Raw genomic sequence first — 26,280 nt, 5'->3', positions numbered from 1 at the left:
GAGAGAGAGAGAGAGAGAGAGGATGAAGAAAGAGAACAAAAACAGACAGAAAAAGGGGAAGAAAAAAGGGAGATGGGATGGGGAGAGAGAGAGTGTGTGAAAGAAAAATAGTGAGTGGCTGAGAGAAAAAGAGAGAGCAAGAAACAGATAGATATGGGATGAGAGAGAGAAGGAGGGAGAGAGAGTAGTGATGAGAAGTGATAAGAAGGAACAGAGGGAAACAGGAAGAGCAAGAGACAGAGAGAGAAAGAAGATGGGAGAGACAGAGGTGAGGGAATGAGAGCAAGTGCACAAGAGCGAGAAATGGGAAAGTGAGACAGAGAAGATGGGGAGAGAGGGGGTCAGGGAGAGAGCGAGAGTACAAGAGCAAGGGACAGAGAATTAAGTGATGAAGAGATGAGAAAGAGAGCTAGACAGAGAAAGTTTGAAAGAGAGAGTTAAAAGGGGAGAGAGAGGGAGAGAAACAGAACGAGAGAGAAGAGGGGAGAACAGGGTTAGAGGAAGAGGGAGAGGGAGAGAGAGAACACACATGAGAGTGAACGAGAGTGAGCAAGACAGCTAGTGAGAGAGAGAGAGAGAGAGAGAGAAAAATGGAGAAAGAGAGAGGATGCAGAGAATGGAGTTAGGGAAAGAGGAAGAGGGAGAGAACGCACATGAGAGTGAATGAGAGAGTGAGCGAGACAGCTAGCGAGCGATCGAGAGAGAGAGAGAGAGACAGAGAGCGAGAGCGAGAGTGAGAGCGAGAGAGAGCGAGAGCGAGAGCGAGAGAGAGAGAGAGAGAGGGAGGGAGAGAGAAATGGAGAAAGAGAGAGAGGATGCGGAGAACGGAGTTAGGGGAAGAGGGAGAGGGAGAGAGAGAGAAAGAGACAGAGACAGAGAGAGAGAGCGCAGTGCTTCAGTCCAGGGCTGCTGGTGAGATGATTACAGAATGCTGTTCCACTAATGAAAAGCACATGGATACAATAAGCCACCAGTCAGCCATGGACAAAGTGAGGAAATTGTGAAGCTGGAGGCAGTGAGGTGAGCGGGAGACATCGACACTGGGGTGATGGAGGGGTGGTGCAGCAGGAAAGCAAAAAAGCAAAAGATGAAAAAATTCCTCTGTCTCCCTTAAGGTCAAAAAGACAAGTGAAGCACGCAAGCACTCCAAAGAAGTGGAAATGATTTTAAATAAAGAAAGAAGAAAAAAAAACCTGTCATGCACTGTCATGGCCACCGGACACATACAAGCACACCATGACCATCTGCACAAATCATACCTTCACTTGTAGAATACTGCAGGTTTGAGCTATTTAATACTCTAAATAGTGTCCATTTAAGATGCTCAGGAAAAAGGCCAAGGCTAAAGTATAGCAAGTAGTCGTTGAAATCTGGACAATACAGACACTAATCATGAGGAAAGAATTCATGTCAAAACTCCATCCAGCTCATTCTAAAAATAAGTTTGTAATGAAAAGCTTGCTTAAGTGATTTCTCTCATCAAAAATGCATACTGAATGATTTTAAAGATACTTTATTCCCACAGAAATGCAGATATTTTAGTTTTTCCACACATTAGCATGATACAGCATGGTATGGTTACTAATCTGCACTCTAAACTATCTGTATCCTAATTGAGTACCATAACAAGAAGTGTAATAAAACTCAGCACAGGTACATTATGATTTATACAGAAGTGTAAATTAAAATGACAAAATTTGTAATACTGGGTTTGTGAATGTTCTGTACCACACTACTGGTGAACCTAGACTTTGATGAGAACTACAGGAATACTGTTTTCTAAAGCCTAAAAGGGAACCAGTCACACTGTGAAAGTCTTTTATCCATTTTCCAGCCCTCTAAACGCTCAGAACAAAAATGATGACACTTTGCAGTAGAGATGTTGAACTGTTTTTTCCAGAACCTATAAAGCTTGATTGCTTTATCGCCCAGGTAGACTGTCTGTAATAACTGAGCTAACACTGCTTTAGCTGCTAGAAAGAGTGCTTGACTGTGAACATTACAAAATGTTCTTCTCGGCTCAGAAAGGCTACCTGAAATGCACTGAGGCACATTTGTTTTGCATTCATCATAGACTGCACTGCATGTTTGGCTCTTGTACACTCAGAAAAAAAAGGTACAAAACTGTCATTGGGGTGGTACCCTCAAGCGTACATCTCAATACTTTTAGTGAGGGAACAAATTGCTCTGTTTTAAAACAACAGTTTATGAAAAGGTACAAATATGTACTTTTCACCTGGGAAAAACATATTCAGGGTACACAATTTGACCTTAAAACCACTGTTTGTACCTTGAATGAAAAATGTAACAGCACAGGAACTTTAGATCTAAAAAAAAATATAGTGCAGCTGCTGTCGTCTCTCCTGTAATGTGAACTTTGGTTATAAATGATTTACTTATGGTCACTTGCAAATCTTCTATGAAAATAAGTCCTTCCACTGTTTGACAAACAACCAAAAATGGCACTGGTCCATTATTTGCTCCCTTTTTTCCCCGAAATGGCACTGATGTTAAAAACAGCTCTGAGATGATGTAGCATTGACTACCAAATACTGGACTGTCCCCTTCAATCAGCCTCTTTCCTGCACTGAATGTAAGTATTTGGTTTGTGTTTATTACTTATATTCGTTTATGATCAAGAATTTCTCTGTATAAGATTAGTAAACTACTATTGCTTCATGTCAAACTTTGTTTAGGTTGGCTCAAAAACTTAAAAAAATAATCCTTCCAACATTTCCAACATTTTCTGACCAAGGAGACAAAATGAGAGAAGGAGGAGAGAATGTGTGTGTGTGTGTGTGTGTGTGTGTGTGTGTGTGTGTGTGTGTGTGTGTGTGTGTGTGTTTAATTCTGCAATTTATGAAAGAGCAATAAAAAAGCAGAAGTCCATTTGGTTCAAATGCAATATTGAACCAGCTTCTGGTGCACAGATTACAAAGCCCAAAGTAATGCATGCCCTCAATGACATTTTTCATTTTAGACAGACAAAGCAAAGAATCTTTTCTAAGATCAGATCATGAGGGCAATTACCCAGATCTGACCTCGCTCAATCTGGGTCTGTGTGGATCAATGTTAAGATTTCTGCTGTTCAGCAAACAAAGACGAGTGTCACGCACCAAATCATTTGAGCAAAAGACCTTTGCTTTTCTCAAGGAGATTTAGAGTCATCATAAAATGACACCTGTCTAGACCAAGAGGGTTTGGATAAAGACACCAAGAGTGTGTCAGAACGATCCAAATTAGGAAAAAAAGGGAAAGTGAGAGGCAAGAAATGAAGAGAAAATGAATTACTGCCGGCTGAACACTTCTTCCACTTGGTTTTCACACCTAGTTTGTCTGCACCAGGGTTTGGGTTTTTGAGACACTGTATCTTTTTTGTTTTCAATTAGTATCACATTGCAAAGGCTAAAGTGCACCATGTAATACTCATGGTGTTTTCTTATTGGTCGGAAATTTGGCAGGGATAGCAGCTCTGTGCAACACTTTACTGCCAGGCTCAATGCCATCCAATCAGATTTTGGAAACATGCTTTCCATCAGCCTTCCTACCTAACATCACTAACCAATTTAACTCTGATTGGAAATGTGTGCCTTTGAGTTATTTAGCAACAATCAGTTAGCAAAAACTTAGACTAAACATCATACAAGGCTGTCAGATTCAGTAAAAACACATTTACTTGGAACAGATATACTGTATAAACAAACACATCATGAGGTAGCTTCCTCAGCCGTGACAGCTGTAGTTTTTCAGGCTTCATAAACTATAGATACCTCTCGGACAGAATACTTTAAATGACTTGAGATTTAACTGAATAAAGAATAGCACATAACCAAGGCTACTAGCTGAAGTATAATGAAATTGAAACATCTATTTACCAAGATGAAACATCACAAAATAGCAGAAATGAACTGCCCAATACGTACTGGATGGTAGCACAAGATGAGGAGGACATATGGCCCAATAAAAGATTAATTTGAAGGGGGCGAGGTTAAAGGTTATTAATCACTTTGGATCATCACAGTGAATAGTTAAAAGGGGTTTCACAATTTTACTACAAAACATGTTACATTTCCACAGTTCCAACGGTTTAAAACCGTCTCGAGTCCAGACTCGAGTCCTACAGCCCTGTGAGAAACTGAAAGCTTTCTCTGTTAGCTGGGTGCTGAGAGGGTAAAATGGCTACTTAAGTGACTGTTTAAACAGGGAATGCAGTATTAACTACTATTCGTTAAAAGCTCACTTAAATAGCAAATAATGGGGCTACTCTGGCCATTTGCGATGCTTATTTAACTCTCCATGCGCCGTTTTAGATAGAAAAAAAATAAATAAATATATTTTTTTGTTCATACTCAAACACTATGTTTACAGGTTTAAATAGTTAGTTAAAAGTGTTATATGTGTCATTCTGTGGGTGACTGTGTGACACTAGTAGCAAGAAGTGTGTCCCCCACAGGGTTTTCCGTATGTTACGTGCCTGTCTCTGCCCGTTGCTCACCAAAAAGCTGTCCTCAGATCAGTATCATGGCTTCAGTTGATTCTTCTTCTGACCGCCATTACATTATTATTAGGGTCCAAGCAGGCACGTGCGTAGGACCCTATTGTTATTGTTAGAGTTTTTCTTCTTCTTCTTCTTCTTCTTCTTATTCTCCGATAAAACGAATTACCCAGACCAAACCGTAAGTCCTAGAGACATGAAACTTGGTCAATAGGTAGTAGTCCCTCCCATGAGCCCAATCGGCCTAAGGTAGCGCTATTGCACAACGCGTTTGGCTCTGTAATTCCTTCCCCAGATTTTTGACAGACAAGACACATTTTTTTCCTGATTCCTTGGGTCCAACAAAACAACTTTGTAATTTGGACCATTAAGCTCCGCCTACTTAGATTTTGAGCTAATTTGCATAATATGCGAAACCTACTTTTGCGAACTAGTCCTACAGTTTTCATCCTATCTTCATGTTTTTGGTGTCAAAAAATTCAGCATAGCCTAAACCTCAATAATTATCCAGCACATTTTAAATTTTATAAACAATATGGCTGCCATTTGCAAATTAATCCTTCTGGAAAAATCTAAATAATTCTTATTTAATTGAAAAATCTGTAACTCGAGAATCCTTTACCTAAAAAATTTGAAACTTGACAGGCTAATTACCTTTTAAATAAATCTTAATACTCTAAGGAAATGGAAAAAACAGCATAGCAATGGTTCTCTGACAGTCTAGCAACCCTGAACACCAGTGAGCGGTGCTGAAAAGGTCTTTTTAGCTTCTTTAAAGCACAATTTTTGTAAATAAGATATGTTAATGTGAAGAACCTTTTTAAAGCTTAAAGAACCACATAACAAAGGTTCTACACTAAAGTTTTTTCCTTTATAAGTAAGAGTTCTAGTGAGAACATGTGAGGCTTCCTGTGGCTGATAACACTGATATCGCTGTTTAGAGTTACATACTCAGGAAGCCAAGAAAAGCCGACCTACCCAGGTCAGAGCTGTGTCCACAGGATTTTCAGCCCATAAATATTTACTGGACATAATTACAAAAGAAGACCACAGTTCAAATGCACTGCGCTGGGGGTCAAACAAGGAGGGTCAGTAGAGGAGGTTGTTCAGAAGGCAGTGATGAATGCTTAGCGATGGAACAAAAAAAATACTGTTCTGAATAGTCTGCTTTCTAAAGCTCAGAATGACCCAGGGTTGTACAGTAAGCCAACAGCATGTGGCAGGTAAGTGAAACAGTCAAAGTCATTGGCATCCAAGGTCAGACAATTCCACCACACGCATTTATAAATATATCCTTTTCTGACAAGTGCCAAAGTTTCTGCCATCAGTGGATTCCCTCACAGCAACAGCCACAGCAACAAGATCCAGGCACACTGAACTAGACAGTATGCATGCTATTTCTAAACATGCATATTTTGCCTGGAAGAGCAGACACTGAAAGTTCAGCATGAAGATCCATAAAACACCTGCTTTATGGAGCAGTAAAACAGAAATTATGTTTAGAAATTATGAGTTGAGGAGGAAACTGCATTAAAAATCATTATAGTAGCAGACTGCATCACAAAACAGGGACTAAAAACCAGATAAATCAAATAAGGCACACTGAAGAATAATTTTCCAAACGAACACATTTCAACTGGGAAACTGCAAACAGCATTTGCCATTCCAAGTAAGTAGGTTTGTTTTAAATAATTCTGTACAATTTACTACTGTGGCATATTTAAATATTTCTACATATCTATTTTATATCTATTCTGCTATATATTTCTTTAGTAATAGTAAAGGGAGTTAAACTTCATTCCAGTTTAAAGATGCAGGAATATCCGCAATTTCTAACAATACAGCAACATTTTATATACAAATAAAAAGTAGGACTATCACGATCATAAGATTTTAGCTGACAACTGTCATATAAACAATTGCAAGTAACAATCTGATTGTCTTTTTTTGTTCACTGACCTTAACTATTACAGTACAAGCCTGAAGTTGTCAGTCGGCTGACTGCAGTACGTAGGTCTTTAAAAAATCTAAACAGTGGACAGTATGTCTAGCACTTTGGATTCAGCCTTGTGTGCACAATTTCATACTTGACAAAGTGCAATGTTCATGTGCAAAAGCTAAAATTTCATAATTCGCATAGTGCATTATATAGGGAACAGTGAGCCATTTGAGATTCAGCCTTAGGATTTTCTGAGGAATGATCTTAATGATGTTTAATGTTGCCAATTAATGTGCTGTTTTTGTTGAATTTTTCAGCACTTTACCTGCTTGAATGTTAAATGTTGCACTTAAAAAAACTCGTATCCATTAAATGGCTAAATATGAAATGACCTCTGGAGTTACCTCCAAAAAAAAAAAATCAATAAAGTTTAATTTTGTAAGTTACCTGTATTTTGTTATTTTTACTTAATCAAAAAAATCCAACTAGTTCTATTGATATTACAAATGAAGAATAAAAAATGTGATTTATGAAAATTCATTAAAATGGAGAACTGTTTTTGCAAATGAACTCTTCATACATTTAAAGTAAATAAAAAAAATATATATATACTGTATTTAATTTAATGTAGATATGCTTGCTAGTTTATCTACAGCCAGTATTATGTCCAGTTGGAGTGATAAATCCATGCACTGTTATAGTTAGATGATCTTTACCTTTATCCCACAACTGATATTGTGCTATGTGATACAAACAATGCAAAACTGCTTTCTAAACTTCCATGTTTCCACATGTTAGGGCGCATCAGGGGAAAAAAGGTAGGGAATCAGATTGAACAGTTGTTTAATGTTAATGAGGCTTGTATCTTTCAGTAGTCAAATGTTTAAATCATTAGTTCAGCTGGGCCTTAGACAGGTCAACATCTTACAAATTGGTCTTTAAATCAGCATAGGGAAAGGCTTATGCTCCACAGGAAGGGAGCTGCCTCTTCAGCAGTTTAGAGTTACCAGAGCTCAGCCTGCAGCTCTCCCATTACCACTGGTCATTAAGAAACACTAGTAAGGATAGAGCACTTTTAATCTACAATCACTTAGGAGGTACACTACATGGAACAAATTGGAAAAGATATTAAGGATAGATAAATGTATTTTTAAAAGGACTAAGGAATAACATCTTATGATGTTCTAGTATGCCAGTCAATTAAATGAGATCCTGTACTCTTAACAGACCAGCCAAAGACCTCTTGTAGGGTTGTTAAATGTAGGGGGATTAGACATTCAAACATAATCCCACATATGACAGCTTTGCACCAGCGCTCACATCAGTCCTCCTGTAATGAAGAGGATTATCACTGCCACTTCATTACAATATCTGGAATGAACACTTCAGAAAAGCTTGTGCTTTGTGTCTTGATCAAAAGCACCTGAATATCACTTATATGGCAGTAACCAACACTGAATCAGAACTTGGAGATAAAAGAACTATTCAAAACCTTAGCAGACTAAAAAGCAGTGCTCATCAATGTTTAATTTTCCTTTTAGAGCCCCTAATAAGAAATTAAAAACTGGGCTTTAGTAAGCACTACATTAACACATTTCCAAAAAACAGCACCCTACATATTAGAAACTCAAGTTATGACTGCTGGCAAATGCTGCTTAAAAGCCTGGAGTCAACTAAAGCCAAAAACAACTAAAAGTTTCACAGATATACATATTAAACACGGGTACTCTTAACTATAATGACTTTGCAGAAATAATAAGAAAATAATAAATTAGTTGGATTAACAGTAAAAGCTCAAGTAAATCCATTTCAATTATGTCCTGTAGCTTAAATTACACCAAACACTGCAGTTGCATCAAGGTTTCTGTGGTCAGCATTCTTCTTTAATGAGAAAACACAAAGAATGAGCATAAGATGTAAGAGTTAATTTGGCTCTAGAACAGAAGAACATTGTCTAGCGATCAGTGTAATTGGACATGCCCCACTAATCTTCTTTAAATCCAGTGTGATTAGACTCAATGCCCAATGACAGAACTTAAGGGCAAAGCAAAGACAAAAATCTTGACCTCCAAGTAATGTCCTTGCGTTCTGAGTTATTGAGAGAATATTCATGATCGAATATTTGTAGAGAATTAGCCCAGATAAGTAACAGCATTTACAATAAACAATACAAGAGGATTATTTAAAAAAATTAAACATTAAGATTTTGCTTAAGCAAGTAATTGGACGTTAAAGAAAACCAGACTGAGAGAAGGCTAATTTAGAGACACACACTGGGAGCACAGTGTATCCGCCAAGGTTGGAAGAATAAAGCCCACTGCTGCATTTTAGTTCTTGTTAGATTAGCAATCAGACTGACATTTGACCTCTAAACCCAAAAACATACACAGTGGTCAATACGGAGTAAAAGTAACAACTGATTGAGCAAAATTTATGATGTATATTTGGTCTTTCAGATTAATGCTGTACCTGTTTGAGCTTGCAGATTATATGTATGTCCTGTTTTATCTTTGTCTAATATTCTAAAGTATAGTGGTTTCCCAAAAATGCTGTATCTATATGTGCTGAGAGCTGGATCGAGTAAATATAGCGTCTGGGGCGCCCTGAGGACCGTGTTGGTTTGAAAACCACTGTTCTAAAGCAATAAGCCATATCACGGCATTATCACGATTTTCCCACATCACGAAATGGAGCAAAATCACTGTAACAAAACCTCAAGTGGCTTACTGCATTTATATCAAAAACCTGACACATTTACACCGTCGAGGGAATCAATTATTCACTTTGTTTTGTTTTATTATTCTCAGTGTCTACTTACACTAAATGAAGATAGTACTGACTGCACAGTCTGTCTATTGTTGCTGCAATTTTTATACTTTCCATGACCAAAAAACAAGGCAGCTCTGGGAGAAGCTGTGTTCAAGGCAGAATTAGAGAGTAAGGTTATTTAGTATTAACCAGAATATAAGTTTCCAGTCACTCCACATAAGTATTAAGTAAATAATTAAATGATAATAAAGGTAAAATATTTTCTAAGCTGCAATAAGAAGCAGCACAATCCCCAGCCCAAAAGCTAAATTCTAAAGTAGTGGTTTCCCAAAAATGCTGTATCTATATGTGCTGAGAGCTGGATCGAGTAAATACAGGTTTTGGGGCGCTGTAACAAAACCTCGAGTGGCTTACTCCATTTATATCGAATGCAAGCACTAAAAGGGTATTTCAGAAAAATGAGACTAGCTGTTTAGAAACACTTTACAACAAAGTGTATTAGAACAAACTCCACTATTAGCACAGTCTGCCAGGTCTGGAGATTCCTGTTAACTAAGCTGCGATAAGAAGCAGCACAATCCCCAGCCCAAAAGCTAAATTTCAGACTTTAAAGTACATTGAGCAATAAATCTCACTGAGCAGCCACATCTTTGCACTGTATATTGTACCTCTGGTTTGGCATCTTTCTGTATCCTTGATTTTGTATCAAAATGCTTCAGATTAGCATCAAGATGGTGAAGAAATCATTTTCTATTTTTCTGTAGCACCCTCTGGGGCTTGTCTGTAGGAAAACAGATATGCCTTAAAAGCCTCCTGAACATATATTTTCAGATGTATGGTAAGGCAGTACACATTGCTAGACACCCGAGCTAGCTGCCAAAAGTAAAGAATAAAAAGGCTTCCTCCACCTTGGCTCGGTCAATCTACTAAGCTATGAATAGTGCACTGGCAACATATAAAAGGAATCCATAAAACAAATTAAGTGTCCTAGCGCCTCACAGCCCAAGACATCTAACAAAGTCAAATGAATGTTTTGAAATTCCTCCATTTCCATGGTAATGAAGAAAAAGGTAGAACTTAAACTGAAAACTGATTCCACTTTAATTCTTTTCTCTTAAAGTACAAACAGCAGCATATTTTTAGCAGAATATATGTAGTCGGAATAAGGATGTGCACTCAGTAGAACCTTTCTAACCATTAAATCATGGCTCAAACCTTATTTTGTTTCCAAGCTAAAACACTGTCTCTATCTTAAAAAAATGGCATAAAAATGTACTTTTTTGTGAATAAAATAAGGGGTACAATTTTTTTTTAGAACGAAATTTTAAATTGCCTCGTTTTCTGTCTTTTGAGGAGATCACTGTCCACAGTCAATACTAGGCAACTGGGCATATCCCATCAAAGCAAAGTGGGAGGGGCTCAAATGACTGGACCTTTTACTGAAGTCATTTATAAACTATAAGGGTTGCCACAAGGAACTTGGACAACTCGAAGTTCTGGTCCATAAATCAGCTTTACTTAACTTGGAAAACAGTGTGCAGAAAGGGAAAAACAAACAGATCTCAGGCTAGCTCACAGCTTTTACTGTTAGCCGGCTCACGCTGCATGCTCCACACATTCTCAAAATAAAAGTCCAATAAATGTTAGAGAACATAACCCAGTACTAACAATAGAAAACACCTTTTAAACTAAATAGAACATCCCCTACCCACAGCCCCCACAGGGGGTATCCAGCGTCATCCCAGACTCGCTGCGGCTGCTGGGGTGTTGCAGTCCTCCCAGGTTACTAAGGGGCTTTGAGGGGTTTCCGAAGCTCCTGAGGGGTGTCAGCGGTGTTCTGGCATTGCTGGGGAGCCTGGATGAGTTTTCTGTGCAAATGGGGAGCATTGGTTGGGTCCTGGGGGCATCGATCTGGGCGGCCCTAAGGATTATTGCGCCCCTCTCAATCCTCAAAGTACGGAGCCAAACGGTCCCAAAGCAACATCATGTGGCGCGGGGATCTGATGTACCCCCCCAGGCACCACATGTAGCAGCTTCTGCACCACAAAGCAGGGTCCCATTTATTCATGGTCCCGCTTGGGAAAGCGGCCTCTCCTGCAGCACAGAATAAACACCCAGACTCTCTCCACTGGCTGAAACTCCTGGCCCTTAAATTGGCGATCACAGTTCCGCTCTCTCCGTCATCGTTTCTGGCAGGTGTGCTGCTCATGTGTGCTGCCCACAGCCCTCAGGGGTCCATCCCCCTGCACTGGTGCTGTAAGTTCAGCTCCTCCAGCATCGGTGGCTTCGCCTGTGAAAAGGTGCCCTCAACCCGACAGCGCGTGCCGCCCCGGGATCCACCAACTGGCTCTGGTACTGCCACAGCAAGCAGCATCCCCTGTGGGGAACAAAGACCACACTGCCAGGGAGCCCCGACTCTCTGCTTCATCTACACCACATGCTGCCATAAACAGCTTCACTTGTCTTGACTCTAAGACCAGCAATTCCTTCCTAAGATCAAGCCCGGCCCCAGCTGCTGCGAGAAAGTCCAAACCGAGTATACATGCATCCTGTATCCTGTGAGCCAGAACTCAAACACTCACCTCTGGCCCCCTACCACAACTGGAAGCCAGCTCCTCCCTCTCATCTAGGTGTGCCGCTTTCAGTGTTAAAAGGAACATTTGGACGCAGCAGTGACACAGATGAACCGGTGTCAGTGAGATTCCTGCTCATACTGCACTTATCCCAAAGACTATGGCAGCCACCGATCTTATAGGCTGGCTTCCATTTCCCCACTGGCTTAGGTTGCAGCATTGATTGGCGTAGTGTCCCCTCTTTCTGCCCAGCAGCACACCACTCACTCTGCCACCACTTGCCAAAATCACCTCCCCCTCTTCTGCCCACCGTAAAGTCCAGCACGCCACAAGTTCTCAGGAAAACTCAGGGCAATACCCGGTCACCTGTGCTTCACGGCAGCTTGCTGCTTTCTTTCACCGTGTTTTGGAGACCGTACTCATACCCCAGGGCCCGGTTTTTCACAGCGCCCCTCCGCCACATCCAGCCCCTCTCAGCACTTCCTACCTGCCGCTCCTCACAACGCCGCTGAGACCGACCTCTCGTCTCCGTTTCTTGAGCCAGTTCTGACACCACTGTGATATAGGGTGTACTCAGAGGAAGCTTAGACAACTGGAAGTTCATACCCATAACTAAGCTTTCGTCAACTTGACACTGAAAATAGCGTACAGAAAGAGGAAAAACAGTTCTCAGGCCAGCTCATGGCTCTTACTGTTAGCTGCCTCTCGCTGCACACTGCACACACACAGGTGTCCAGGTGATGCTTGGCCCCACCCTCAGGGGAAAAAAAAAAAAAAATCCAATAAATGCTAGAACATAACCCAATACTAAAACACCTTTTAAACTAAATAGAACAAAATATTCAAAACAATCTGATCAAATCTTGACTTCAAATCGAATCAGGTCGAACCTGAAAATATGTGTATTGTTACACAGCTTAAAACAATATTATGTAACAATTTTACTTTAAATTAACAGCTTAAAAATCACTTTGACAGTACACTGACTCATAATAGAGAGAATGGCGTCTCTATCATTGCCACTCTGGGCCTGGAATGCCATAGCGCTATGTAACTTTGGATGAGCGGGCGTGATGCACATGCATGCGAAGGGGAGTCGGACTCCGTATCCTCCAGCTTGTCAAAGAATGCATGTGTACAGGAGGGCGCTCACAGCACAATTTGTATTTACGACAGTGATGTATAAGTGAAATACAGTCTGCAGGGGGAGCAAAAAATACTAATTCTCTCATAATGCTGCTTAACTGTAACTCATGAGCCTAATTTGTTTAGTGTGCAACATTCCTTGTGTTGTGCCTTCAATACATACCCTGCTTGAACAAACATATTAGTGGTCAACATTGCCAGCCTATTAACCACTGGTCATTTCTACACTACTTCATCTCTAACTCCTGCTACTTCCTTATCAGGCTACTTTCTATTCAGAGACTCAATAGGACTGTTATATATACCTCTTTCTTGTTCTCCTTACTTATGAGTTCATAAGCTGTTTTTCCTTTATAGTTTGTTATTCCTCTCTGGTGTTTTTGGCCCATTGATTTGTTTTTGGAGTTTCACCTAGCCTAGAGTGTTCTATTTGCCCTTGTATGACTTTCTGCTGTTCCCTGGTTATGTGCTTTTGAATTTATTGCCTTGCCTCATTACAACTGCCCTATGTATGTGTCCTTTTGTCTGAAACACTGTAGGAGAGAGCTGTCATGAGATTTCAAGGTTACGTGTACAGTAATATGCAAACGTTTGGGCACCCTGAGTCAAATTAAAGGTTTTGTTCATTTTCTAAGCGAAAATGTTCTAAGAAGAAAATCTTTTACAGGAAACAAACTGAAATGTTATGTGAAAATTTTTATCGCACAATTTCTAGTTATTTGCTGAGTTTAACTTACTGGAAAAAAATAAAACAACATTTAAAATGTATCATAACTTTGGCTCAGGCCACATTTTATGTGTATTTATTTTCTGCACTTATTTTTATGTGTAAAAAAAAAAACTAAAAAAAACATCAACAAAACAACAAAAATCAACAAAACTTTTGCATACAATCGTATGCGTCTCAGGTCTCGCCATAGCTGCAAAATGAATGACTTTGTACGTAACTGCTATTAGCTAAAGTTAAAAGAATAAGGACTGAACTATGAAGCAATGGAATACTGATAGTGGGGATAATGTCATAGTTCACCCTTCAAGCACAAGAGCTTATAAATTTGAACCATGAAACTGAAGTGGACTCAAGCATACCATCCGAGACATGAGCACTATGTTTCACATTTACTTACTGTGGCCCAAAAAGTATTTTAACAACTTAATCATTTAACTATCGAAAAAATTCAATGAAGTTCTTTAGACTACTTCATAAAATGTTATTAGTTTCAGAGAAAAATGCTTTTTAGCACATCATCAAGCTGATGGTGATCTCTATGAGTGGAGAAAGCCTGGAGAATAATTCCAAACAGACTGCACTAAGAGTGCTGTGAAGCCCAGAGGTGGAAACAAAGTCTGGGGCTGTTGTTCTTATAGTGGTGTCAGTAAGCTTGAGTTCATTGATGGGATCAAGACCTCAGAAGTGTATGAAGGTATTCTGGAAGTCAGCACAGAAACTTTTAAACAACAACAATCAGAAAATTAAGAGTCTTGGAATGATCTGTATAAAATAAGTGCCACTTGGTTTGACATTTAGTCTTCTAACACCATATACTTTTGGGGCCACTTTACAGATCAATACAAAATCTAAAAACACCTTTTTAAAATTTAAGTAAGCATTCAACAAAAATAAACTTTTATTGTAATGAATTAATACCACTATTGGCCAGATTTTTATGTTGAGCACGCCATTATACTTCGAATCTACAAATCGCCACTGTCGAAAAAAATATATACTTTTTTTCAGATTTGTATTTTTGTAAATCATTTAAACACAACAGATGAATGGATGAACAGAAATCCTCCAAAATGACCTGAAATAAAATCTCTTTACATTAACTTCCGTTAAAAGTTAAAAGAATGTTTTTGCCTTCTCTTGTAAAGTTACCATTTTGGAGACAGCAACAAAATAGTATACCACAGTGACAGGTCTAGATGTATGAATGGCCGCAGAAGAATAAACAAAAAAAACCCAGTTCTTATATTTTATTTCCATAGCGTGTGGAGGTACACCAAGGGGCCAAAGAACAGCTCTGAAGATTTTGCTGAATGCTGAACATAAATTAGCAGGCCAAAATAGGCACACTCCTTAGAGCTGCTGAGCCTCACCATTTAAAAGAAACACAAAGATTAGTTTGTACATTTAAAATCTTTCACACATAAATGGGAAAAAACAGAATGGGTTTTTGAAATCAGAACAAAAACTTCTACAAAGTAATGCATCATCTGGTTTGAGAAGTGTGCTAGGTAAAAGAAAAAAACCTTATTACCTAAACAACAGCAGGCAAACACAGCAACATTAAACCTATAATCCTCCTCAAATAAAACCCTTAGAATTAATCTAATCTTACTGCTTCTTCTTAGGTATTAAATGCAACGCAGTACTCTTGCTAAAAAACCTTATTCACAAAGCAACTATAGGCAAATGCAGTCACAATAAGCCAAAGATGCTCCTCAAATAACAGATTAAATCCTCCGACATTAAACAAAGGGCTGATGTGCCATCTGGAGTAAGTGCTTCTTATTATGTATTTAAGGCAATGTAAAACAGCAGGAGAATGGGCACTGGCTCTGCACCAGAAATAATGCTATGTGGCAGCCACTCTAATAAACTGCCGTGAAGTGGTAGAAGTACACAGGGGAAAAGCAAACCTTAAAAATGAGACTCACATGCTGAGGACAGCAATATCCACAGGTAAAAAATAAAAAAAGCTATAGAAGATGTGAGCAATGTTCGCATTGAGACATGGACATTTTCAGCATTGTAACTCATTTGCTGCTCGACTCTTGCGGTTCAAGGTAACTGCAGCATTTTAATACAGCTGTAAAAGACATTTAATACTACTGGTGCAGTAATACGTATGAATCCCTCTGGGAAAAGGTGATAATTAATAACTGTCTCCACTGGCCAATACCACTGTACAAACCACTATTTCAGATTTATTATGTACCAGTGTATAAACATGGCAGGCGTACTCAACCATACTTTAATTTTCACTTTGCATGCTTCAGTTTTAAACTGACCGCTCCAGAGCTGCCAGGATTTATTATATGTGTGTTTTTACTGAATCAGTAATGTTCTGTACTCTGTAAGCAAATGGCCACAACAACAGCTGACCTAATCCACAGCCTTAACATATATTTTCCTGATTGTAACATAATTAAAATCAAATATTGCTGAATAAATTATAAAGATAACTATTCTGAACAGAAGACACAAAAGCCTGCTAATATCCTGGGGTTCGGTGCAATGCTTTGGTTAGAGACCAAATTACTGCCAAACTTTGTACAGCCTATAATTAAGTGCAGAAATTTCTATTGTACAATTTTTTAACTAACCATAGATTAAAATAATTATACAAAGAGAATACAAGAGAATAAAATCAATCATCGGCCAACAGAGAAACAAAGTGAAAGCACTGGAAGCTGGGGAACGTTTTTACAAGGTTATAAATATGGAAGATACATCAAATTAAGGTTCAGCAGGAGTGCTGTTTTAAAATACACTGAATGTACATTAATTACTTAAACAGCAATAAAATAACACAACACAATACAACACTACAATGCCCAGAGATTTTATTAGTCAGATACCAACCTTCTTCCATTTAATTTGCAGTCAAAAAAAGGTCATTAAGTGCAAGTTTTTCATTTTTCTGCATCAAAAATATATATATATTTAACAGAAAATTACAGAGAAGCCTTGACAACTAAATTTGTCATCATTTTTTCCAGTTTTTAGTGTGTCTTTATTACTGCTTCCACTCTTTTCAACAGACTTTTAGTTTTTGAATGAAATCCTCAGGGATGTTTTTCCACACTTCCAAAGTTCAGTCTTAGACATTGGATGTATTTTCTGCATCTGATTATCCAATTAATTCCAAACCTTGCAATAACGCTCCATTGTTCTGAGAACACCAGCAGCTTCTTTGTTTGATTATCAAATTTTTCTCTTTTTTTGTCTAATTTATTTTTTCAGTAACAGCTACATATCCTTCCAGTTGTACGGCATTGAGTTGTTTCTGCCCATCCTTCTCACAGCGAAAGGATGGACAGAAACACCTGTGGATTTTTTCAGATCTGAAGCTAGAGTAGAGTTTGATTTTCTCCTCTCTCTCAAAGATAAAAGCTTTAAATACTGTTTATCTGATGGTGACAGTTTTGGTGGGCTATTTTTAACAGCTGTTAGGAGTCCCATTTTCTCTCTCTTTTTTTTTTTTATAATTTTATAACCCCAGTTTTGGAAACTTGTCTTCTTTTGACTTTCCTTACGCAAGCCATTTCTAATCAGAAATTAAAAAAAAAAAAACATTCAATAGCTATTACTTAACATATTCAAAGTATGTCAATACCATTTTCAAAGAAGCTGGGATGCCGTGCAGAATGTAAATAAAAATAGAATACAAATGATATGCATATCATGTAAAACATATTTTTAATGGAAAATACTACAAAGACAAACATATCAAATGTTGAGACTGAGAAATTTCATTGTTTTTTGAAAAACATATGCCCATTTTGAATTTGATGCCAATAACGTATTCCACAAAAAGTTGGGAGGGGGGCATGTTTAGCACTGTGTTTCATCACGTTTGGGAACTGAGGAGACCAACTGCTGTAGTTTTGAAAGTGAAATGTTCTCATTCTTGTTTGATATAGGATTTCAGCTGCTCAACATTTCAGGGTCTCCTTTGTTGTATTTTTCATTTCATAATGTGTCAAATGTTTTCAGTTGGTGACAGTCTGGACTGCAGGCAGGCCAGTCTAGCACCTGGACTCTTTTAACATGGAGCAATGCTGTTGTAATACATGCAGAATGTGGTTTGGCATTGTCTTGCTGAAATAAGCAAGGCCTTCCCTGAAAAAGACATCATCTGGATGGCAGCATATCGCTGCTGTCAGAAGAAAACCTTCCCCTCAGTCCATTTTAAATGAGCTCGGGCCCAGAGAAGGTGGCAGCATTTCTGGATCCTGTTTATATATGATTTCCTCTTTGCATTTTAGAGTTTTAAGATGGATTTGTGGATGCAGCAACGAACTGTTTTCACATAGAATGGTTTTCAGAAGTGTTCCTGAGCCCATGCAGTGATTTCCACTACAGAATCATGTCTGTTTTTAATGCAGTGCTGCCTGAGGGCTCAAAGACAGCCAGCAAATATTGGTTTTTGGCCTTGTCTCTTGCATACAGAGATTTCTCCAAATTCTCAGAATCTTTTAAATGTTATTATGTACCGCAGATGATGAAAAGCAAAAGTTCTTTGCTATTTTACATTGAGAAACATTATTCTTGAATTGTTGCACTATTTGCTCATGCAGTCTTTCACAGAGTGGTGAACCCCTCCTCATCTTTACTTCTGAAAGACGCAGCCTCTCTGGGATGCTCTTTTTATATACAATCATGTTATTGACCTGTTGCCCATCAACCATCAAGTTTTTTAGCATTACAAAACTTTAAAAGCCTTTTGATGCCCCAGTCTCAACATATTTGGAACGTGTTGTTTGCATCAAATTCAAAATGGGCATATATTTTTCAAAAACAATGAAATTTCTCAGTTTCAACATTTGATTGTCTTTGTACTATTTTCAATTAAATATAGGATTTAAATGATTTGCATATCATTGCATTTTGTTTTCATCTACATTTTGCACAGTGTCCTAACTTTTTTGGAAATGGTGTTGTAAATACATGTTGGGTGGTCTCTGACTTTTGCACAGTGCTGTACTTACACTGCTGTTGAGAAATTCCTGCCCACTCTTCTTTGCAGAATTGTTTAAATTTGGCTACATTGGAAGGTTTTCGAGCATGAACTGCCCTGTTATGGTCTTGCCACCGAATCTCAACTGGATTCAAGTCAGGTTTTTGATCCAACCACTCCAAAACCTTTATTCTGTTTCTTTCTAGCCATTCAGAGATGCACTTGCGTGTGTGCTTCAGATCATTGTCCAACTGCATAACCCAACCATGCTTCAGTCTTAGGTCAAGAACTGACGGGTGGACATTCTCTTTCAGGATTTTCTGACAGAGAGCAGAATTCATAGTTCCATCAATTATGACAAGTCGTCCAGGTCCTGAGGAAGCAAAGAAGCCCCACACCATCACACTACCACCAACATGTTTGACTGTCAAAATGATGTTTCAATGGTGGAATGCACTGTTAGCTTTACACCAGATGTAACAGGACCCATGTCTTCCACAAAGCTCCACATTTGACTCATCAGTCCACAGAATATTAACCCAAAAGTCTTGGGGTCATCTAGATGTTTTTTGGGAAGTGCAACATGAACATTTGTATTCTTTTTGGTTAGCAGTAGTTTGCGTCTTGCAACTCTCCAATGGATGCCATTCTTGCCCAGTGCCTTTCTTATTGTGGAAATGTGTACATTGACCTTAACTGAGACAAGTGAGGCCTGCAATTCTTTAGATGGTTGTCTGGGTTCTTTTGTGATCTCCTAGATGAGTTGCCAATGCGCTCTTAGTGAAATTTTGGTAGGCTGGGCACTTCTGGGAAGGTTCATCTTGCATCTCCTAAGAACATGGCATCATGTGCTGCTTTTTGAGACCTTCTACCCTGCTTCACATTGCCAGACAGGTTCTATTTAAGCGATGTTTAGATTCAACAGGACACCCAGTAATCATGCCTGGGTGTGGCTAGTGAAACTGAACACAACAGTCAACTCAATTTGGTTAACTGGTCGATGTAGTATCTAAGGGTGCAACTACTTTTTCACATAAAGCCACGTAGGGCTGAATAACATTTTTCTTTCAATAAATGAAATACTGTATTTTGTGTTTACTTGGGTTATCTTTAACTAATATTAAAAGTAGTCTGATGATCTGAAACATTCAAATGTGACAAACATGCAAAAAGAGAAGAAATTGGGAAGGGGGCAAATACTTTTTCACAGCACTGTAGGTGTTTGGAGAAGACCTCCCCAAGACCCAGGGTGATTATAGAGGTAAAGCCTGTCAATATCGCTTTAAATATATCAGGATGGCTCCTCAGTGGATAGAGAGTAGGTCTAAATGAAGGAGAGAGTCACAGTTGAAGAGACAGACAGTTTCCCTCTCTCCACTCATTTCAGGGAAGACTCTTATCAGTGTGACGAGTGAGAGAGCACAGAGTGCTGGAAATGTAATTAATCAGATTGCTCCCACACCTGAACAAGTCCTCACCCACCTGATTCAAGCGCTGCTGATATTCAGCACAGGCAGAGAGAGACGTGGGGCAACATACTGCATGTAATGCAGGAAACAAACCGCTACTAAAGACCAGAACAAGCACAGTGAAACCTCAGTCACAGTAACAAGCTACACTTAGGTATAAGGTTTCTAAATTATTGCAATATAACATTGTTGCATTGCCTATAGAAATAAAATGCTGTCATTTTTATTAACATGGCCACATTCACTGCTGTTTCCCTAAAATGTAATATTTTCCTTTAAAATCAAAACGTTAAATCAAAATACTATTATGTCTTTTATCCCCACCACTTCCGTCACACTTCATAGTTGTAGAAGGCAAAATCTCTGAACTCATGCAGGTGTGACAATCATATTAACACAGGGTTTCAGGTGTGACTGGGGAAATATCAGGGCTTCATGAGATTCAACTCAATTTATTTTTTGGTTTATGCAAACCTACTCCCAGCTATCATGAGTTCCATAATAATTAAGGATGCACCGATATGGGAATTCTGGGTTAATGCTGATACTCAGTATTTTTTCACATCCATATCTATTTATGTCAATGCTGATGTATATATATATGCACATTTATAAAATAACTAAACTGGAACTATGTCTACCTGGATTAGTATTACCGAGAACTATTACATGTATTTGTACAAAGTTATAAATGCAGTAAAATGAATAAACTGCAGACATTTTAGAACAGTAGCTCAGCATCACCTACATGTTCTGCTCATCCAGTGTACAATACACACAATCATAGATTGTTAAACATTAAATTCTTTAAACAATAATGTGATGGATGTTTATTTGCGTTGGTAACACTACAGTGTGCACTCTTAAATAACTACACATAAGTGTTAGGATAATCTTTGTTTATGTTATGTATTTCTGAATAATAATAAAAAAAAAAGAATATCAGCCAATCTATCAGATTTTTAAATCCTCAAATACCGAAATCAGTATCAGTCTTAAAAATCGTCTATTGGTCAGGCTCAATACCACTAACAACATTCACATTCTCTAAAAATTCAGTAGTTTAGTACTTTACCTCTAACGTTATGTGATAAAACAATGCACTGCTATAAACAAAGTAATGGCTTTGCCTAAATAGAGAAGAAAACATTTTCTACAAATTGTACCAGTGTAACCTAAAATGGAGCAAAACCAATCCGTGGAGTTACTTTCACAACAAAATAAACTGTATAAAGTCTTAACTTGGAGACACGAAAACATTTCACGTGAAAGTTTAACTCGAAGCTACACTAGGTAAGATCCATAGATTTCGAGACCTCTCTTGTAGAAATGTGTAATTGCACACAACATATGGAGGTACATTTTATAATGTAGGTTGCGCTTCAGACCCCCATCCCCGAGCGGGTGAATCTGATGACTGTGAGCGTGTTTAAAGTGTATTCAAAGAGAACTCAGTCAAAACTGGGTGAAAAATGTGTCTTCTGATAATGTGAGAGAATGATCTACTAGTGTCATCAGATTTTTTTATCAGTATAATGTTGATTGTGCATTTGAGACCCAAACATCAAGCCAGATCTTCTTTGCGAGTCTGACGTGGTCCAAAAACTCCTGTGAAATCCGACCTGACACTCGACTTTTAAACTCTTATTTCAGGACTGACAGGGCGCCTCGCAGCAGGACACACACGACATTTTTTTTTATCTCCTAACACTACTTTTTAAATTTTAAACAAAAAAAAATCTTATAGTGCTTTAAATCAAACCCTGATTTGTAAATCTTCTCCTACATTTTTTGTTTGTTCATGACGTCACCCAAAGAGAAACATTTAAAAACATTTACACTAAAATTTCCCATTTTTAAGTATTTGTTTAACTTTTGCTGCATGGGTCGACTCCCAGAAGAGAAAGTTTATTAGTTTAGTTGCATCATGCCTCAGGCCAAAAAGCAGACTGTTCGGTCAACATCCTCTGTTTATCTGAGTTTAGTGCTTGTCAAAAAAGCCATAATGAGGACAGAGGTTATGATGAATGATGGCTTATGCTGACAGATCTCACCCACCAGCTCCCTCAATAATGAAGAATTGATAAGAAGAGACACTAACAGCTTAAAAGTGAATACTTTATCAGTATAGCCTGTTTACAAGGCACTTTATGTTTTCAAAGCAGGAGATAAAGAAAACATCACAAATAATTTTATATAATACGTTTTTTTAGCTAGAATAAGCATAGCTTAAATGTAAATGAAACAGTATTACCATACACAATTTGTTTTTGGTAATTTCTCCCTTTATTCGTAGGTTGTTTTGGGTCTCTCCCCTATCACAGAACAGCACTGCCAGCTGGAAGAGCAATAACTCGTATATAATTTTCTACGACATGCACAACAGCAGCCTCCCACCACACTTTAGCCTGCTACCATACTTTAGCCTGTTACCGCATAGCATTGAAACAGCTCAAGCTCCCATAATGAGTACACGTCCTAGCGGACAAAGAGATATGTTTACATTTGAAGAAGGAATTAGAAAACATGACAACCTTCTTACTAAACTGAACAGCCCTTGTCAGACATCACTGGGGAATTTGACGTGAAACAGAGCTCACCTACACATTGCAATGCATTAGTGGAATTACAGGAATGGGAATTTACCTGCTGACTGACACTTCACTCAGGGTGGGACTTGGTGACCTTGATGTAATTTCTATAACTGAAGTCTTCTCATGATTGGCCACTTCCAGCACTGTGGAAACTGGTGTCTGGGCAGAGCTCTGGACTGTTGCACCTGTATAAAAAAAGTAATTAATTAAACATAGAACAATATATATTGTTTTTCCTTAAATTGGTGACAAATTCATAAGAAACGTGTAGAATTTCAATTTCACCTCACAGGCCTTTGCATGAATAAGCAGACATCCTGTTCTATGTTTTACCTACCTCTGGGTGTGTGTTTTGTATGTGTGTGGGTGCGTAAGCTTTTCATTTTTCAGTGGCAGAAAAAATGTAGGAGGAATATATTCAACAGAAAATTACACAGAAGCCTCGACAATTAAACATAATATCAGATCTGCCAGTATTTAATTTGTCCACTCTTTACTTTTGTGCACCATACTTCTATCCTTCCAATCTAACCTGCATAAGAAAGAGGAAAGTCAAAGTTTTAAAAAAAGGAGGTTTCAGAACTAGAATTTAAAAGACATACAGAAAATGGGACTTTGCAAGACCTGGCTGACCATCAAAACTGACGCCATCAGATACACAGTACTTAAAGCTTTCATCTTTGAGAGAGAGGAGAAAATCAGCTTCCACTCTTGCTTTAGATCTGAAAACATCCACAGGTGTTTCTGTCCATCCTTCCACTGTGAGAAGACAACTCAGCGCTATGGGTTTTAAAGCATGTGTCAAGAAGCTGTTACTGAGAGAAAGAAATAAACAAAATTAAAAAAAAAGAAGAAAATTCGCACTGAAACATCAAAACCAGACATCTGAGTTGTGGATTGAGGTTTCATAGAGTGACAGTTCTAAATTTGTAATTGGGATTACTTGGATCATAAGAAGCAGAGTGTGTGACCATCTTGAAAGACTGTCTTCTCAAGGTGTGGAAAAATATCCATTTTTTAAAACTGAAGAATAGAAGCTGTCATAAAGGTAAAGGGTGGACACACTAAATACTGAAAATACTGATCTTATATTTAGTTCTTGTAGCTTCTGTGTAATTTTCTGTTCCTAATGTTTATTTTTTCTCCTGATGCTGCAAAATGAACAACTTGTACTTAATGACTGTTTTGAGGGGTAAGTAAATAAATGAAAGGGTGTCTCTGAACTACAGTTCTCCACTTCATGATTATTAACGTCTTCAAACATAACCCCACACTTTATGATGATTAACTTAAGACTATTGGTTTTAAAGGAAGTGCAAAGAAATGCAAGAAAATTAATATGAATTTACTGCTCATGATTAATGTTTCGGATTAATCGGATTACTTAAAGGAGGTTTACAGCCTAAGCAGCTGTCTGAAACTGATAGAATATATAACAATCTGAGATTGCAAATATTAACTTTCTGTTAACCTAAATATATCATTGTGGAGTAAAGATGCTTATGGAAAGAAATTCTACTTGATTTGCCACATCTGAATATAAGCCTAGTGTTTATGCCTTGATCTACTGGGTGTCTCAACGGTGGCATGAAGAACCCAGGAGAAGCAATTTCCTCCCACTTACAGGGAGCTCTTAATTATACTTAGCACCTGCTTCAAATTTCTGAGTTTAACTGCACCCACTTCAGTGATACAAGTAAGGCTGCATGATAAACCAGTGAATTAGAAGCTCAACATAAACAAAATTACATGGCACCGTTTCAGTAAAGAACTCACCCTTGTTGACCTAATGCATGGCATTCGATTTTATTCATTTGACTGCTGGACAAACACGCACATGCGCTTCGAGACCACACAAACCTTACACTGTCTTTTCAGGGTGTTTGACTTGATCAGTTCTGCTGTCCTGTAGTGCTTTGTCAACTGTCAGTTGTGACCACAGGGCCACTGTCAGCAGAATATTTTAGGCTCTAAAACTGTTGTGGATTAGTTTAATATACAGGATGACTTTGTTTTTAACACAGTCTTTAGGCATCATTTTGCAATTAGGGATGTCCTGATTCTTTTTTTGGCCCAGATCTGATATAAGTCCTTCAATATAGAGTATCAGTCTGTTCTGATATTTGTGTTTGTTTAGGTAAGATTATGCTACTCTGCTAATTAAACCTTCAGTAAAATCAGTTCATTTTTAGTGTGAGAATAACATGGAATTCTAGACTGATATGTTGTTTTTTAACCTACTTTTTCAAAATTTCCTTTTAGTAGTGTGTAATATTGGCTTATAATCACATTTGATTGACTACCAGTTACTGCAGTGAAATACATTTTTCAGTGAAGCAACTTCATTTTTGATGTGTATAGCAGTATATACTCAGTTTTACTGCTTTATTTTTATTGGACTACTTATGTGAAACAACCATCTAATAGGGTGGTGAATATGCTTAGATTTAAAATTGCAACATGCCATCTTTAGGTGCTCATTTCTCTTACCTTTAAACACACTATTACTGATAGCATCAGATTCACATGGGACCAGGATTACTTTAGCCTCTACCTGATCCATTAAATTAAGATAAGGACCGACATCCTTGAATTCAAAACACCTAATAGTAAAAAATAAGACAATTTTAGACATTTTATGACCTTAAATCTTCAATATATTTTTTTAAGACTTCATAGGACTTGTATTATAACCCCTTTCACAACACTGCATTTCTGTTTTTTATTTACATTTTACACAGCGCTCAACTTTTTTGGAAATGAGATTGTTCATCAGAAGATGCAATGTGATGTCAACAGCTTTACTGAACATTCTCATTGAAAGTGCTCAAATAAACCACCTGAAATCACTTCATATCTTCGGGCATGCTGGCTCCAAGACCCTCTGGTGATTTGACATGAATTGCTTTGTGCCTTGACTGTGACTTCACTGAATGGTAACGAAGTCCATGCAGCTAACAAATAACCATTCCAAGCAGACACACAAACACAGCCACCATAAGCACTAGTGCCTATTTCTGCACTGGAAATTGCTTATTGACTTGAATCCACCTGGACCAGCAAAAAGCTTTTCTAGGTCCCCTTATTTTGGAGCGAAGCCCTATCTCTGATGGAGATAATGGAGTTGTTGTTACCTCCTGAACATGATGCCTCCACTAACTTCCCTGCTTCTTGCTTTATCTGGGTCCTTCTAGACGTCTCCAAACGACCTCTGACCTGGGCGATGAGACGGGAAAACTCACTGCTGTGTTGTTTTCCTACCAAAGTAAGAAACAAATGAGGAAATGGAGATCACATTTGAGTGATGCGAATACAGTCAAAGCAATATATTTAGATCAAGAATTAAACAACGCTCAGTAACTCTAACTGATTTAGGGTCTATACACCAATAATTTGACAAAAACATTTAAATCGACCTGCCACTCAAGATCAGGAAATAAAGACCACATTTGTATAGAACACATGAAAGCAATATGATCAGTTCAGGGCAGAGAGAGGAGGGGGAAAAAAAAAAAAAAAAAAATCACATTAACATTACCAGAAGCAGATGGACTAACCTACAACAAAATATAAAATTCAGGCATTGTATGTGCATAAACTGTCATTTT

At 38.2% G+C, this 26,280-nt stretch overlaps 1 protein-coding gene and 1 long non-coding RNA gene across 3 annotated transcripts in view; one reads left to right on the top strand and one right to left on the bottom strand.

The window, feature by feature from the left end:
- The window catches only part of rad18 (RAD18 E3 ubiquitin protein ligase), a 70,655-nt gene that overhangs the window by 11,981 nt on the left and 32,394 nt on the right, over positions 1-26,280 (bottom strand). For both annotated transcript variants that reach the window (XM_036570967.1, XM_036570968.1), the window contains 2 exons: positions 25,807-25,929; positions 22,725-22,857 (listed from right to left, as the gene is read on the bottom strand). In XM_036570967.1, coding sequence (XP_036426860.1) covers positions 22,725-22,857; positions 25,807-25,929 — 256 coding nt within the window. The remainder of the gene's footprint in view (positions 1-22,724; positions 22,858-25,806; positions 25,930-26,280) is intronic.
- Positions 2,262-26,188, top strand: LOC118808351. Its single transcript, XR_005007274.1, has 2 exons — positions 2,262-2,593; positions 18,679-26,188. It is a non-coding gene; the product is annotated as an uncharacterized LOC118808351 (long non-coding RNA).

The sequence above is a fragment of the Colossoma macropomum genome, unplaced genomic scaffold, assembly GCF_904425465.1.
Source record: "Colossoma macropomum unplaced genomic scaffold, Colossoma_macropomum, whole genome shotgun sequence".
Lineage (NCBI taxonomy): Eukaryota > Metazoa > Chordata > Actinopteri > Characiformes > Serrasalmidae > Colossoma > Colossoma macropomum.
This window is presented reverse-complemented; position numbering and strand designations above follow the sequence as displayed.